The following is a 17114-nucleotide window of genomic DNA, read 5'->3' on the forward strand; positions in this document are numbered from 1 at the left end:
ATTTATTCAACTACTACCCAAGCTGGCAAAGATCAATTATTTAATCTATGACGGCCAACCTCATAGAAGCTTCAGTGACTGACAGAAAGCTCCAGAGAGTACGGTAACTCAATGATACTGAACTTTAGGAAATAAGACAGAGGCTGAAGGCTTTGTCGGCAAGTTTCTCTTTTTGCTTAATTTTGCTCTTTGGTATATAGAATGCTCACGACCAATATTTATGAAAGTAAGTATTATTGCAAAGGGATATGATCATAATAAGGAGCTGGAATCACTAGCAATGCCAAAATCTGGGTTCTGGAACCCCAAGAATCAGGTTCTACAACTCTTTCCTAAATGTTACAGATGTGCACATGCTTGATTTCTTCTCCAGTCATTGTCAATGAGACTTTCTGAGAAAAGCAATCACCATACTCGACTATTTCCTGCAGTCTCATAGACAATGAATGGAGCTACAAGTTCCCATACTTAGGTTTCCTGATCTTAGGATTGCTGGGTTTCCCAGCAGTTTGACCCCACAGCAATCAGCAATGTGTCCTATAGCCAAAAGATAAAGGATAATTTTTTTAGGGGGGGATGACCCTTTAAGAAAGATTAACAATCTATACATAAACGTGTTTTAAAGACTAATTCTATAACCTACTTACATGCTTCAGTTCCATCTACTGCCCCGATCGTTAGCTGCACTGACCTCGTATTTAGAATCTCATTGTTAAGAATTGCTTTTTACATTTTTCTTAAACTCATCTGATCATTTTGCGATATTTCTTTCTCCCTTGACAACCATTATTTGTCCAAAAGAGTTAATATTTCCAACAGCCTACTCATCGTTTGTACCAATGGAAGCTATATTGCTGCTTCATTCATTCTCTATGGGGTTGCTCGAAACAAAAAAATATCGTATCGCTTGATAGTCGATATAGTGTATGCACTGCCGCTCCATTCTAATGGTGATAAAAGTGCTCCATTTTGCCAATTGCTCTGGTTCCCATTAGCTGGACCCTCGCTCATAAATAATTTTCCATGTATAGGTAATAATTCATTTAAGGTAAGCACTGACTTGATTATAAAATGCCTTTTTTTACATGAGATGGGAGTCTAAGGGGTAACAAATCTCCTTGTATAGAGATTTACATAACTGACATTTCAGTGTAAGGAGACATATAATCCATGCAATTCTGCTTTGAGAAATCAAATATGCAAAATGCCTCTTCAGATAGAAGGATTACTTGAACTCTAGTACCACCTATTGGAAGTACCAATTCTACAAATGAATAATGACCCTTTAACAAACCTTGCCATGTGACTTTGTATAAAAGCCACACCAAAATTTCAACTTGCAGTCACATGTTTCACGGTGTTGCCACTCCTCAGTGCAAATCAAGAGATCTGATTTGGCTGTATCAGAGACCATTGACGGGGGTGTAAGGAGTAATGTTCCTCCTTGTGGAGAGAGACATGCCTGACATGTCAGTGTAAGGAAATTTATAGGCCATGCATTGCTTCTCTGAGAAATTAAACATTCAAATTGCCTATGAGAAACTCTCAAAAACATCTATTCAGTCATTTTAACATGTCATTTTTAAATTACATTTATTTACATTTAATTTAATTTAAAAATATATATATTTAGAATGTATGCAGTTTGTAGTATGAAATCTGGTGTCAAGTGACACTTCAATCAATTATTTAATACATAAGACAAATAATTAATTTCACGCTGCAAGTTCCAAGGGAATTGTATTTTACTGTAATTTTTGGACCATATATTATGCCAAAATGTGGACCTTATATGCTTGTAACACCCAGCATCTACAAATTATCTTGACTTGAGCTGGTCACAATGTATGGACTTCTGATGGGAAATATTTTAGATTCCTGATGTACAAAGTCTAATTTTTCAGAAGCCAAAAAGAACACAGATGAAGATCCATCCATACTAGGAAACGTTGGCACGAAGCCACATTTGGATAAGTAGTATGAAAAATGTTCCACTTCCAGATATAACTGAAATGCGACTTCATCATGAACCTATTTCATTTATGGCCATCCATCATCATTTTCTAACTCCACGTCTTTTATTAGAAAGCTGGAGTAAATGTGATGATACTCTTAATTGATTTTAAATCAAGGTTTCGCTAAAACTGTATTTTGCATTCCGAAAGCTTGAAAATAATAAGAATTGAAGAAGGTCATTGTTAATGAGGTTCATTTCTTCAAATTTCCTGATGTCAAGATCTCTAAACGACTGCTACTTTCCGTTTTATTGGCATTGGTTCTCTCTGCTTTACTATAAAATCTATTTTGAGGCAGTAAAATCAGCGATAACAGCTTGTCATAGGATACGTAGGCTGTTGCTCACACATTGGTCTTTCATTGTCAAAATATTAAAGGAACAGTCCAGATACAACTGATACTGTGTTATATCTAGTGCAGAGCCTGGGGGTGGTGGTGTGTCATACAAGTATTAAAAAATATTCAAGAGAAAATCGTTGCTTCACAAAACACCCCCTCAGGTCTTGAACTAAGTCAAGCATCGGTTCTTCCCTGTATTTAATTTTGTTACTAGATTTTAGTGTTATCTCTGTACAGAAGTATCATGCTTAAAGGATATTGTTAAATAAAAAATGTGCCTAAGCACTAACAACCTGTTGTGCCAAGCACCAATCTCTGCCGACACACAGCGGTCTACCACTCTTGCCGGCAATTCAGCTGCTTCCTTTGACATGGGCGTGACTGCCAATGTCATCCTGTGATAGCTGTTTCCACGCTGCCTGACTGCAGAAAGCAAGCTGCCAATCACCATGACATTGGAAGTCAGAGGAAGAGGAACTGCTCTGTTGGCATAGAGCAGCTCAATCACTGGCAGGAATGGTCTATGATACCTCTGAGCCAGGTTCACCAGGCAGGTAGTTGCCTCTGTTAGCAACAAAATGCATGTTAGTTTTTTGGCACATAGTAAAAAAAAATCCTGGATAACCTCTTTAAAGGGTAGTCAACTACATTTAATTAGTCTTAAAAATGGGTCTTTGATTGTCTTCAAAACTGAAAACAAAAAAACAAGCCAAAAAAAACCCATACTCACCTACTAGACCCTTGTCATTCTTCGGTCTGCTGTAGTGTCCACTGCTACGTCTATCTGAGCCAGAATAAACATCTAGGAGACTGTTCTTCTGGCACAAGTGGACTTGACTGCTGCAGTCAATCAGTGGCCTCTTATTGGCTGCAGTGGTCACCAGTTCAGAGGAGCAACAGCAATGTTGTAGATTTTTTTTTAAGTGTAGATGACAACCTCTTTAACTTCATGAAATTTGGTTCCGAAATATTTTTATAAAATTTCTTAACATTTTCAAGACATGCTGATTGCTATTAAAACCATCAGAAATTCTGCAAATGACATTAAAACTACTAAGTATGGACACAGATTAAAAAAAAATTCCTGACAGAGTGTCACAAAATCATGTTTTTTTGGTCAAAATTCTTGCTCTTGCCCCATAATTTATTGAAGCGAGCTAAAATAATAGCAATAACATATTCATAGACTTGTCAGAATAAGCATGGAATTTTGGATATCTCCAATAAATATAAAACAGTGCTTGGACCCTGTTAACCAATAAAGATAAGGAAATTGGTTGAGGTGAATTGAAGTCACATTGATATTTGCAAAATATTAATATTTGCCTAAATTCAGGCAAATCTCAATTTTTTTGTTCTGAGTAGGCCTCAGGCTATGTACATCATGAATTTGTAGTGTCACAACATCAGGAAACCATAACATGCTTCATCCAAGGCCTCAGTCAGCACATTTTATGATGTCGTGAAATTATGATAAAATGAAATCATGATGTGTTTCGCCAGAGACCTACTCAGTCAGGTAGAGCTGGATCAGAGTGAAGGAAGAGGATATCATCTGCTAAGAAGCTCTGGAAGACATAGAAGAGGATAGTATCTGCTAGGAGAACCAGGAAGAAGTGGAAGAGGATATCATCTGCTAGGAATATTATACAGACTTAGAAGAGGATATCATCTGCTAGGAAAACCAGGGAGAAGTGGAAGAGGATACCTGCTAGCAAGACTAGGAAGACTTGGAAGAAGATGTCATCTACTAGGAAAACCAGTGAGACATGAAAGAGGAGATCATCTGCTGAGAAGACCAAGAAGATATGGAAGAGGATATAATCTACTAGGAAAACCAGGGAGATGTGGAAGTGGAGATTACATGCTGGGAAGACCAAGAAGATGTGGAAGAGGATATCATCTGCTTGGAAGACTAGGCAGACTTAAGGTACCTTCACACGAAGCGACGCTGCAGCGATAGCGACAACGATGCTGATCGCTGCAGCGTCGCTGTTTGATCGCTGGAGAGCTGTCACACAGACCGCTCTCCAGCGACCAACGATGCCGAGGTCCCCGGGTAACCAGGGTAAACTTCGGGTTGCTAAGCGCAGGGCCGCGCTTAGTAACCCGGATGTTTACCCTGGTTACCAGCGTAAAAGTAAAAAAAAAACAAACAGTACATGCTCACCTGCGCGTCCCCCAGCGTCTGCCTTCCTGACACTGACTGAGCTCCGGCCCTAACAGCACAGCGGTGACCTCACCGCTGTGCTTTCACTTTCACTTTAGGGCCGGCGCTCAGTAAGTGTCAGGAAGCAGACGCTGGGAGACGCGCAGGTGAGCATGTACTGTTTGTTTTTTTACTTTTACGCTGGTAACCAGGGTAAACATCGGGTTACTAAGCGCGGCCCTGCGCTTGGTAACCCGATGTTTACCCTGGTTACCAGTGTAAAACATCGCTGGTATCGTTGCTTTTGCTTTCAAACACAACGATACACAGCGATCGGACGACCAAATAAAGTCCTGGACTTTATTCAGCGACCAGCGACATCACAGCAGGATCCTGATCGCTGCTGCGTGTCAAACGAAACGATATCGCTAGCCAGGACGCTGCAATGTCACGGATCGCTAGCGATGTCGTTTCGTGTGAAGGTACCTTTAGAAGAGGATATCATCTACTAGGAAAACCTGGGAGACGTGGAAGTGGAGATCATATGATGGGAAGACCAAGAAGATGTGGAAGAGGATATGATCTGCTAGGAAGACCAGAAAGACTTGAAAGAGGATATCATCTGCTAGCAAGACTAGGCAGACTTGGAAGAGGATATCATCTATTAGGAAAACCAGGGAGACATGGAAGTGGAGATTATATGCTGGGAAGACCAAGAAGATGTGGAAGAGGATATCATCTGCTAGGAAGACCAGGGAGATGTGAAAGAGTATATCACCTACTAGGAACACCAGGAAGACATTGAAGGAGATATCACCTCCCAAGAAGAACAGGAAAACATGGAAGAGGATATCATCTTTCATAAAAGCTAGAAATGAGCACAGGAAGAAAATGACTATGCTAGGGGTTTGGGCTAGCGAGACAGGTGAGTGGCAAGGTGAGCATACATTTTTTAACCCCTAAGTCAGGGTCCCAAAAGGCTCCAGAGCATAATAAGTCACATTACATTTACATTGAATAAATTCAACTCAAATCAAATTTCCTGGCTAAACGTGAGCGAAGGAACAAATCCAAATTTCAACAAATTTGCTTTTCACTGATAAAAAATTATTTAATATAGAATGTATTTAAGCATAAAAAGTAATGGCGTACATAAACTGTAAGGATGGGGGATGAGTAAATATTTAATACGCACCCTTTGTACCCACAAGATGCTTAGCGGCCAAGCCTTAACACAAGGAAGTATGACCTCTACATGCATTCTGTTACTTGAGCCTTATTTATATTGAACTATAGTACGACATTAATTAAAAGAGAAGGTGTTACGGAATGCTAAAATGAACATGTCTCCGAGCAGGTAATTATTAACTTAATTATAAGGAGAGCCTCGGTTAAACCTTTGTGAAAGTAGCAAAAACACAAGGAATTATTTATTGAGCTTGATAGATTGCAGACTACCATGTATTCCTATTGAATATCAACCAGGGAAGGTCCTTTGTTTTAACTTGACTGTGTAATGATCCTTCTGCAGTGATTTAGAGAATGTGTATGCTTACTAACCTTCTGTAGCCTACAGCTCCTTTCCTGGACCGCTAGATTTATGTTCTTGTTTTATCTCTCCAGGTATACAGCTCCTCTTTCTCTGATAGTGTTTTACCACTCTCAAGATTGTGTTTGTATACACACCGTATGTCTAATGATAAGACCGGACAATGGAAAGAGAGGTTATCACTGCAGTTTCAATTTTCTTTGTCCAGTGGTGTATCAGTAATCATAAGAGCAATATGAAATATTCATGGAAAAATTAATTATGCAGATCATTTATGTAGATCAATATAAGAAAATTCTTATTCTTCAAGTTCCTTCTATGAATTTATTTAAGACTTTATATACCGCATTATAGTCATTGAGTCATTTTTTAAAGCAGTTCTTTACTTTTGTGAAAGACTTTATATTAAAAGAGTATTCCCATCTTAGTAATATATGGCATGTCCACAGGAGATGCCATAAAAGTCGGAGAGACGTGATCTGCACCTATGTCCTCTGACCTCACATGGAAGTGAATTGAAAAAAATCACCTCTCTGTTCACAGCAAATGATTCATCAGACAGAACCCCATTCTAGATACAGATGTAGGTCCTAGAGGTATCAATCAGACATTTAGAGGTGGGCCCGCATGTATTAGATATTTAGAGGTGGGCCCACATTTATCAGAAATTTGGGGCTGGATCCACATCTATCAGTCACTTAGAGGTGGACCTTCATCTATCTGATGTTTAGAGGTAGGTCCACATCTATCAGACATTAAGAGGTGGGCCCACATCTGTCAGACATTTAGAGGTAGGTCTGTATGTATCAAACATTTAGAGGTAGGTCTGCATCTATCAGACATTTAGAGGTAGGCCTGCATCTATCAGACATTTAGAGGTGGACCCACAGTTATCAGACATTTGTGTCTGGGCCCACATCTATCAGACACTTAGAGGTGGGCCTTCATCTATCCAACGTTTAGAGGTAGGTCTGCATCTACCAGACATTTAGAGGTGGGCCCATATCTATCAGACATTTAAATGTAGGTCCACATCTATCAAACGCTTAGAGGTTCGTTCGCCCGTATCTGTCAGACATTTAGAAGTAGGTCCGTATGTATCAAACATTAAGAGGTACAGTAGGTACAGATATTTAGAGGTGGGCCCACAGTTATCAGATATGTAGAGGTAGCTCTCTCAATCAAACATTTAGAAGTGGGTCAACATCTATCAGACATTTAGGTAGGTCTGTATTTATTAGACATTTAGAGGTAGGTCCGCATGTATCAAACATTTAGAGATAGATCGGCATCTATCAGACATTTACAGGTAAGTCCGCATCAATCAGACATTTAGAGTTAGGTCCACATCTATCAAACATATCTAGTAGATTTGCCATAAATGTGTAAGATGAGAATATATCTTTAAAAAGTTTTCACTACCATCGCATTTGTTAATTGTTATTATTTAAGAGACAGTTGTTACCTGATTGAAATTGATCACAGTAAGCAGGAAAAACTTGAGAGGCACGAGTCATAGAAAACCACCATAACCCCTTTATTTTACAAAGTCATGGGGGTCTTTTATTTATAAGTGTAATAAATGTAGTAGGAAACCCTTTAAGTCTTATGCTGGTACCAACATAAGTACTGTAGTGTCCGTGTACACGATTATCGGAAGTCCATTGTTTCACACCATTAACAGTCCAGTAAATGGAGCAACGTGAATCCATCATAATAGAGTACGGCTAAGGAAAACTGAGTTTTACAAAGAGAAGAATCAGGGTCAGCTCTAGATGTATGTGGGTTTCTGGTTCACAAAGTCATAATGGCACTGCTGTTGACTTTACAACATGTTGAGATGTGCTCACCCTTACCTTTCCAAAAATATCTTTATAGACTCAAATTTTAATAATACCAATTCAATTCAATACGCTATGTTATCACAATATGCTAGCAAAACCCATATCAAGCTGCAACTCACACGACAACCATTATGTGGCTTCATACAGTACAGTATACATTATAATATTATTATTTATATATTATATATTAGAAATGATGAAAATTGATTCACAGGACTTGGTCCTGAGGCCACATTAGTAGTCTGCTGCTGCCAAAAGGGATCTGATTCTTACTTGACAACATCCCTGACAACTCTTTTGATTAGCTAGCCAGGCGCAACATCAAAAGAAGAGTCGCGTATGACATGGAGTTAGGAAGTAGCTCAAGGGCTCTCTTCCAATGGCCACAGATTACCAACGTGGTTGCTGGCCCAGATCCTGCAAATCAACTTGCACCACCTCTAGTTTACATATCTATTGAGAGAGAAATCTTAAAATCATGTTTTTTGAAAACCTGTTCATTTTGTGTCTCACATCTTGGGGAGTCGCACACTGGGCCCAAAGGCGGAGGTGGCCCACCAAAGGCAGCCAGTGCACATTTCAGCTGGATGTGTGTCGGAGGACGCATATTCAGCTGAATTGCACTGTGGCGCAGAGACCTCCTGGGTCCTGCATAACAATACATGCTGCCAGCCAATCAGAGGCTAGAAGCTGACATCCGCATGCAATAAGAAGTAATGACATGTGCTGCCCGTCGCTTGCACTCTGAAGTCAGCTACCAGCTTCTATGCCAACTTCAGAAGAGGACACCACTCTTGTGGGGATGGAGCAATGTGAGTGGAATATATAACAGAATGGGGGACATATATATCAGAATGGGCACAGGATGGATGATATATATACCAGGACTGGGGACATATATAGAAGGATGGGCCCAGGATTGGGAACATATACACCAGGATATGGGTCATATATACCAGAATGGGCCCATCACCGGGAACTTATATACCAGAAAGGGGCCTGTGGTGGGGGACATATATAACTGGATGAGCCCAGGATGAAAGTCAAATATACCAAGATGGGGAATTAAATATAAGGAAGGGGCCTAGGATTGGGGACATATATATCAGGATGGAGGACATTTTTACATGAATGGGCTCAGAATGGAGGACATTTATGCCAAGATGAGGGATTTATACTGTGATGTTCCCAGGATGGAGGACATATGTACCTGGAAGGGACCTAGGATGAGGGACTTTACTACATGATGGGGGAGATCAACACATACGTTTAGAATGCTACAAGGGCCCATACATCTTACCAAAATACACGGGGGGGAACCCAGTCCAAGTTTTGCACCAGGGCCCATCAGACTCTAGTTACACCACTGATCTTGGGATATGTTAAACCAAGTGGAACGATAAGAAAGGACACATCACTATCATGCTTATCCACATCGTCATGAACTCCTCAAGCTTAATGAGCCATTGCTTTTGTCCTGCCTAAAGAACCTGTTGCTGATTTTGGCCCACGTAGGTTAAATGTATTAGAACTTTGGGTTTTATTATCCAAAATCATGAAACCTTGAACAGTAAATTAAGTTTATTACATTTAACTAGTAATTAAAAAAAATATATATATATTCGTGAGATTCACCATAAATGTTTTATCTGCGTATAATAATGTTAATATACACGCTACCTTTCGTAGTCGGAGGACACCATCCTGTGTCTGGGAGTCTGTCGTGATTTCAAACATGTCCCTCCCATCACCATCAATTATGTCAAATGACGATTTAGCATTGTCTCCAATGTCTCGGTCGTTTGCCCTCACTCTTCCAACTGGATCACCAATAGCAATGTCTTCTGGGATTACAAACTGATACTGACCTTACAAAAAAGGGAGAGAAAACTTTACAATTAAAGTTAATGCAATCAGTTCCTCACAATAGGTTTGTCTATAATTAATGCAGCTTCTCAAACATAAGTTTTAACTTATTGAGATAAATTGGATAAGAGGTGAAATTATTGAATGCTTTAAATGGCCCTCCACCACTTCTGATAAGAAGAGGAACATTTTCTATGAAAAAAGGCTGCTGATGGAATCAGATGGAGAGCTGGGACCAGGCGAAAGTGTGAAAAAATAGCAGTACAGTATTAGTAGGAGAAGAAAGCGCAGACAGTCGATGAGATTAAATATTGCTGGAATTCCAGGCTGGGCGAAAAGTACTGAGATCAAGCGAGCTGGGCTGGAGCTGCTAATTGTCAGTGCCATGTATAGTGCAAGCGGCCAAGTTTAGAGACTAAACATAATTACCAGAAAAGACTGCTGATTGTTTTGCTGAGTAGGAAATCATTTCAGTTTATTCATGATGGAGAATAACCACAGGAGGAACATAGCAAGCAAGAAATGACTGACAAGTACATATTGCTGACCCACTATTGCACTGCTTGCTTATGTTTAAAGTTTGAGCATCATAACTATCAAGAGCCTCAAGGACGGGATTAGGGGAAGGCAAACTAGGCATTTGCCAAGGGCCTCACTTCCCGTTAAGAGCAGCACACCATGTGGCAGCTATGGGGCTCATTGCCTATGTTAAAACCACGAAAGTCTGTACTTAAATTGTATCAGTATATTGCAATCACAAAGAGTTTTTACCTATATTGTAACTATCAAAAGTCCGTATCTATATTGTTTTCACCTAGAGATTGTATTATTTTTATGCATATTGTAGCCACAAAGAGTCTGTACTAATATTGTAACCACTTAGCGAAAGGAAGTGCCTACTTAATATCAACCTATATTGCAATCACCACAAACCGCCACCCATATTACAAACAATCAGAGGCTGTACCTATATGGCACCCACTAGGAGTATTTATCTATATTGTAACCATTAAGTGTCTGCTCCTATATTTCAACCATCAAGAATCTATATCTAAGATTCTGGACCTATATTGCAACCACTAAGAGTTTACGCCTATAATAAATTACAACCACCAAGATTCTGCACCTATACTAAACCTTCTAAGAGTCTGTACCTATATTGTAATCGCCAAGACCTGTGCCTTCAAGTAAAATTATTAAACGATTTAGGTGTAAAATTATTATTTTTTCACCTGAATATGGCAAGACAGAAATACAAAGTATACTGTTTATTAGTCAACGCGTTTCGCAGTTTCAAACTTCTTCATCAGGGCAAACCATGGTGTCTTGATGAAGAAGTTTGAAACTTTGAAACGCGTTGACTAATAAACCACATACCTTGGATTCCCCCCCCAAAAAAAGAAAAAAAAAAAAGGCTCTCTTTCCCTCTTTGCAGCATTCCGGCATCCCACTACCAACATGTCCCAAGGTAATTATGCAGCACTATCAGTGCTTTAACATGTATCCTCTAGATACCTGGATTGTTGATTATGTTCATCTATGCTCTTGGTCCTTATATTCATTAGGACCTCGTCTTAGGGAGTCCTGTAACTTTTGATTAATTACATCTGTGGGCTTATCATACTTTAATATATACAGATACAATATGACCTTTTTTTGACATTTACCCACCATGACCATAGAGCATATGCCGTATTGATGCTGTAATAGGGACGTTTGGATTTTCATGTGTTCCTTACCAGTATTATTTTTTCCATCTTTTAATACTGGCCTCTTCGGCTGTAGTTTTCCATTCACCATTGTTTGTCCATATATGTATTTTGCTTATGTATATTTGATACTTTAATAAATTTGTACTGATTGTCTCTGATACCTCTACTGCTCTGGTGTGGGGTTTTGGTCAATAACCAACTTCATTATTAATTATGGATTATTAGACCCATTGACATCTGTCACTGTTCCACAACTCAGCACGACTCTCTATAGGTTTTTTGTGCTTTGACCTAGAGGTATGCCCTCTGTTGGTCGAGAGGGCACCTTTGTTTAGGTGTTTATACCTTGGATTCCAGTCTTCTCATCATCCTTTGATGACATTGCAGGTTAACCCATTTATTTCCATTTTTTATAATTCCTGCAGCAGCCTGTTAGGGGTCGAGTTCCCGCTTGTGCACAGGGGGAATCTCGGGCCGTTTCTGCTGCGGTCTCCCATTCTTCTTCTGCCGCAGTGGAGCCTGCTCAGCGGAGACGTCGGTCCCAGCGTCTTGCTCGGTCTCACTCTGTGCTGAGGGTTGCTGCGGCTTTCCCAGCTTCTGCCATTAAAGCCAGTGCTGGGCAGCGACGAGCTGACGCTTTTGGGACTAAGTCCTGCTTTTACCCTTCTGCGCATGCCCAGGGTGAGATCTCCCGTTGGAGATCTAGGGTCACATGCTCAGATACTGCAGCGGATTCCATTGGTCCTCCAGGAAGGTCCTGTGGGTGCTGAACTTCTGTGGCAGCTTCCTATTGGTCCTTTTAGGAAGGTCCTGTACATGCTGCAGCTATAAAATTTTCGCATGACCGCACGGCCATGCGCTAGTGTACAAATGTATACATGTGTTTGTTGATGAGTGCAAGTCGTCCTTTAAATATCCCATCCCTATTGTATGACTGCTCGCGTAAGGTGTATGGCTGCTATCTAGCGCCCGACTAGACTCACAACGTGTTACACACGAAACAGCGTCCATTGCTGTGACCGCCAGTGCGGCGCCACGCACCAGTAGAGCGCTTCCTAACCCACGTCTGGGTATTTAGTGGTGTCTGCCAATATGGCACAGCTCGCACTCTTGTGCTTCAAGCTATTATTATTTGTTACCTCTTACACCCTGTAGCGGTGTCAAGCGCAAGTAGTCTGTACGGACTCTAGTCCCATGTCTTGGGACTGAGTTCGGTGACTCCTTGCTTACCCTTTTTGTGCGGTACCGTGGCCCTGTGACGTAACTGGGTTCGCATCCACCGCCATATAACGCTGCCATTTACTAGCAGCAGGTTCTCACCTGCACGGTGGACCCCAGACTGCGAACGCACCTATATTATCTCACCTTTTACTTGGTGCGTTCCGCCAGTCCTAACACAGCCTAAGCTTTTTTCAATGGTTGTTAGCACACAACTTGACCAAGTGAGCATGATTATGCACGTCTATACTGTCTTACACTCAGATAAGAACCTATTGCACTTTTTTGCCCTTTCTAGTACCTCTATCTCATCAGTACGTTCTATGATATAGATGTACTATGACCCAGCTCGTCATCCTAGGAGCCCGATGTGAGATTTATCATCAGTATGTTAATTACGCAGCTGGTAAATACAAGATCTATACATTTACGGGAATTCTTTATCATAAAATCACAATTGCCGTTAAGTATATTCTTAACCATTGCAGTTTTTATCAACCCTTATGTATAATTGTTGCACTATGTCTTCTTTACGCTGATTATGTAGGCTTCTCTTCTTTTTCTTTGGTTATTTTCCTGTTTGTTCAATATGTTGCATTCATGAGTTGTGTTTTCTTTGTATTTACAATCATGCGATCTCTTCTGACAAAATCCAATTACCAAACATGCACCGATGCCCTCTGGCACGCTCCTCACATGACTGAATAATGGCCTATGTTCCTAAAACCTTTAATGCACTGATGAACAATCAACTCCCCCTCCTCAATTCTCCTAAATCTCTCTGCAGAACCTAATTAAAGATTGGGTGTATATTCCACGTGAAATTTTGCCTTGTCCAATTAAGAAAGATTAAGTGTTCTCCTAAAACTTGTATTTCAGAGTTGACTAGGAGTCGGCTTGACTTTGCCATCTAATAATAGAACATCTGGATATAAAGTGCAAACAACAAGCTTCTTAAGACCGCTAAGAACACAAGACGAGATGCGCAGCTACCCCCAACTGTGAGCAACTCAATTCTATGGGTAAAAGTATCTACAAGACTAAACCCAGCGTGAAGATCATTGATGCCTAATATTAAAAAACCTCTGAGATAATTAGAGATGTGGGAACTTTAATTTAGAGCCATTAGACACTATTAATAAATTGGACAATGAACAGTATAGCTGCTTATTTGCATGTGCTATTCTGTTTTTACAATGATGTGTTACAACGCAAAGTAAAGAATAATTTCACGTTTGCCGATTCATTCATTCTTCTGCTGGTGCAACTAAGATGTAAAAATTCTGCAATGAATTCAAGTCTTTAAAGAGAAAAACTAGTCAAAATAATTGATTGCTAGTAAAAACACACAGATGAAGTATGAGGTCATCATTTCTAAAATGAAAGTGTTTAATTGAATGTGTTAGCCCCCGTTGACCCTGCTCATATGTTTCTGTTTTTGGAAATCTGAGACTTCAATCTACGATAAGGGCCATGAAAATCATGAAAATTAGTTACAGAAATTTCTGGAGATAATGTAAGTGGTAAGTGGGTCTCAACTCTATGAAAACTAGGTCTTCAACCAGTGGTATGCCTATCCAAGGAATATATATATTTTTATTGCTTGCAATATCATAGCTACTGGTCAAAACTTCTAAACTATGATTAAGAACCAGTCGGTTTGAAATGCGTTAGGCCATGAGTTTTCCAGGTTACTTACCGTATATACTCGAGTATAAGCCGACCCGAGTATAAGCCGACCCCCCTAATTTTGCCACAAAAAACTGGGAAAACTTATTGACTCGAGTATAAGCCTAGGGTGGAAAATACAGCAGCTACCGGTGAATTTCAAAAATAAAAATAGATGCTCCATACCGTTCATTATTGCCCCAAAGGAGGTTCCATATAAAGCTGTGCCATATATAATGCTCCATACCGTTGATTATTGCCCCATAGATGCTCCATATATAGCTGTGCCATATAGAATGCTCTGCACCGTTCATTATGGCCCCATAGATGCTCCTTATAAAGCTGTGCCATATATGCTCTGCACTGTTAATTGTTGCCCCATAGATGTGCCATATAAATCTGTGCCATATATAGTGCTCTGCACCGTTGCCCCATAAATGTGCCATATAAATCTGTGCCATATATAATGCTCTGCACCGTTGCCCCATAGATGTGCCATATAAATCTGTGCCATATATAGTGCTCTGCACCGTGGCCCCATAGATGTGCCATATAAATCTGTGCCATATATAGTGCTCTGCACCGTTGCCCCATACATACTCCACATAAATCTGTGCCATATATAACGCTGCTGCTGCAATAAAAAAAAAACAACACATACTCACCTCTCTTGCTTGCAGCTCCTCAGCGTCCCGTCCCGGCGTCTCTCCGCACTGACTGATCAGGCAGAGGGCAGCACGCACACTATATGCGTCATCGCGCCCTCTGACCTGCACAGTCAGAACAAGAGGACGCGAAGACAGAGCGGCGCCCGGCGGGTGGAACGTGGACAGGTGAATATAAAATACTCACCTAGTCCCGGCGCTCCTGACGCTCCCCCTGCCTGTCACACTGTCTTCGGATGCCGCAGCTCTTCCTCTGTCAGCGGTCACCGGCACCACTGATTAGAGAAATGAATATGCGGCTCCACCCCTATGGGAGTGGAGTCCATAATCATTTCTCTAATGAGCGGTCCCACGTGACCGCTGAACAGGGAAAGAGCTGCGGCACCCGAAGACAGTGTGACAGGCAGGGGGAGCGTCAGGATCGCCGGGACTAGGTAAGTATGCCTCAGCGCCCTCACCCCCTCACCCGCCGACCCCACTGCCGACCGTGACTCGAGTATAAGCCGAGAGGGGCACTTTCAGCCCAAAAATTTGGGCTGAAAATCTCGGCTTATACTCGAGTATATACGGTACCTTTTTTCTAAACTAATGGTTTTATACACTATAATTTTAACCATGTTATATATTAATGATGCTGGATACCTTTCACTCTTTGGTACTGCTTGTTTGCTGCTAAAACGGCCACTGGATTCTACTGTGGTGAGCTGGATTTTTTCTACAAAGTTTTTAGCTACTGGTCAAAATGATCTACTGATCACAAAAGGACCTTTGGTCACCACTAATGCTTAGAACGAAGGATTTCTATAAAAAGTGTTAACCCCTTTGACACTGCTCTTATGTTTCTATTTTTGGAAATCTCAAACCTCTATCTAAGATAAGGGTCATGAAAATCATTAAACTTAGTCACAGAAATCTCTGAGACATTGTGAGTGGGTCTCAACCCTACGAAACCTTGTTCCTCAACCAGTGGTATGTCAACCCAATATCATAGCTACTGGTCAAAATTGTCTACTGATCACAAAATGACCACTGGTCACTGCTAAAGATTAGAATGAAAGACTTCTATAGAAAGTGTTAGCCCCCTTTGTCAATGATCATACGTTTCAGTATTTGGAAATCTGTGACCTCATTCTAAGATAAGGAACATTAAAATCAATAAACTTAATCACATGAATCCCTGAGATAATATAAATGAGTCTAAACTTTATGAAACCTAGGTCCTCAGCCAGTGGTATGTCTACCTAAGGGTTCTATATTCAACAATATCATAGCTAATGGTTAAAATGATCATAAAGGACCTCTGGTCATACATTCCTGTTTTTTTTTTTTAATCTGTGAGTTTAATCTAAGATAAGGGCAATTAAAATCAATAAACTTAGTAGCATTAATGTTTGAGATGTTTTAAGTGGGTCTAATGGCTTTTCAAACTAGGATCTTAAGCAGCAGTATGTGTATCCCAGGAGATTTAAATATACAGAGCCTTATCATAGCTACTGGTACAACTGGTCTACTGATCACAATGGATCACAGTAGAGAAATCTGTGATCTGTAGTCACCACTAGTTCTTAAAATTAAAGAATTCAACAGAAAGTATTGGCCCCCTTTGACGCTGCTCATGCGTTTCTGTTTTTGGTGTAATCAGAGACAAGATTGTAGGCTACAGGACAATACAATCAATTAATTTAGTAAAATAAATCACTGAGCTGTGTAAAGAGATCCACCATAAATGATATAGGTAATCCAGGTTTGCAATATATGGGCAGAATACTAATTCTAAAAAAAAAGAGCATGGATGACTATTCTCTTCTAGCTGTTAGGATGAAGCTTGCGGTATCTGAGCATGCCATGCTTTCAAGGGGTGCTCTCATATTATAATCCATAATTAACAATGCCTCCCAAAAACTTGACCAGAATGGACAATGCACAATATTTTGGGGTGTGCCACCATAAGGAGGATCCTTTTGCCAAATATTGATTAAGTGTTTTTTAATCCGCAACACATTTCGACACCGGATTGGCATCTTTTTCACGCGTAAAAACCAAGTACAATTGGTCTTACACTTGAAAAAAGCACCAGTTTGGCGTCGA

The 17114-nt window shown here is 40.4% G+C and overlaps 1 protein-coding gene across 1 annotated transcript in view; it reads right to left on the reverse strand.

Moving 5' to 3' along the window:
- CDH8 (cadherin 8) overlaps positions 1–17114 on the reverse strand; it is a 521626-nt gene that overhangs the window by 153538 nt on the left and 350974 nt on the right. Inside the window, exon 6 of the mRNA XM_077288387.1 lies at positions 9578–9765. Coding sequence (XP_077144502.1) covers positions 9578–9765 — 188 coding nt within the window. The remainder of the gene's footprint in view (positions 1–9577; positions 9766–17114) is intronic.

The sequence above is a fragment of the Ranitomeya variabilis genome, chromosome 2 (genome assembly GCF_051348905.1).
Source record: "Ranitomeya variabilis isolate aRanVar5 chromosome 2, aRanVar5.hap1, whole genome shotgun sequence".
In the NCBI taxonomy this organism is placed as follows: Eukaryota; Metazoa; Chordata; class Amphibia; order Anura; family Dendrobatidae; genus Ranitomeya; species Ranitomeya variabilis.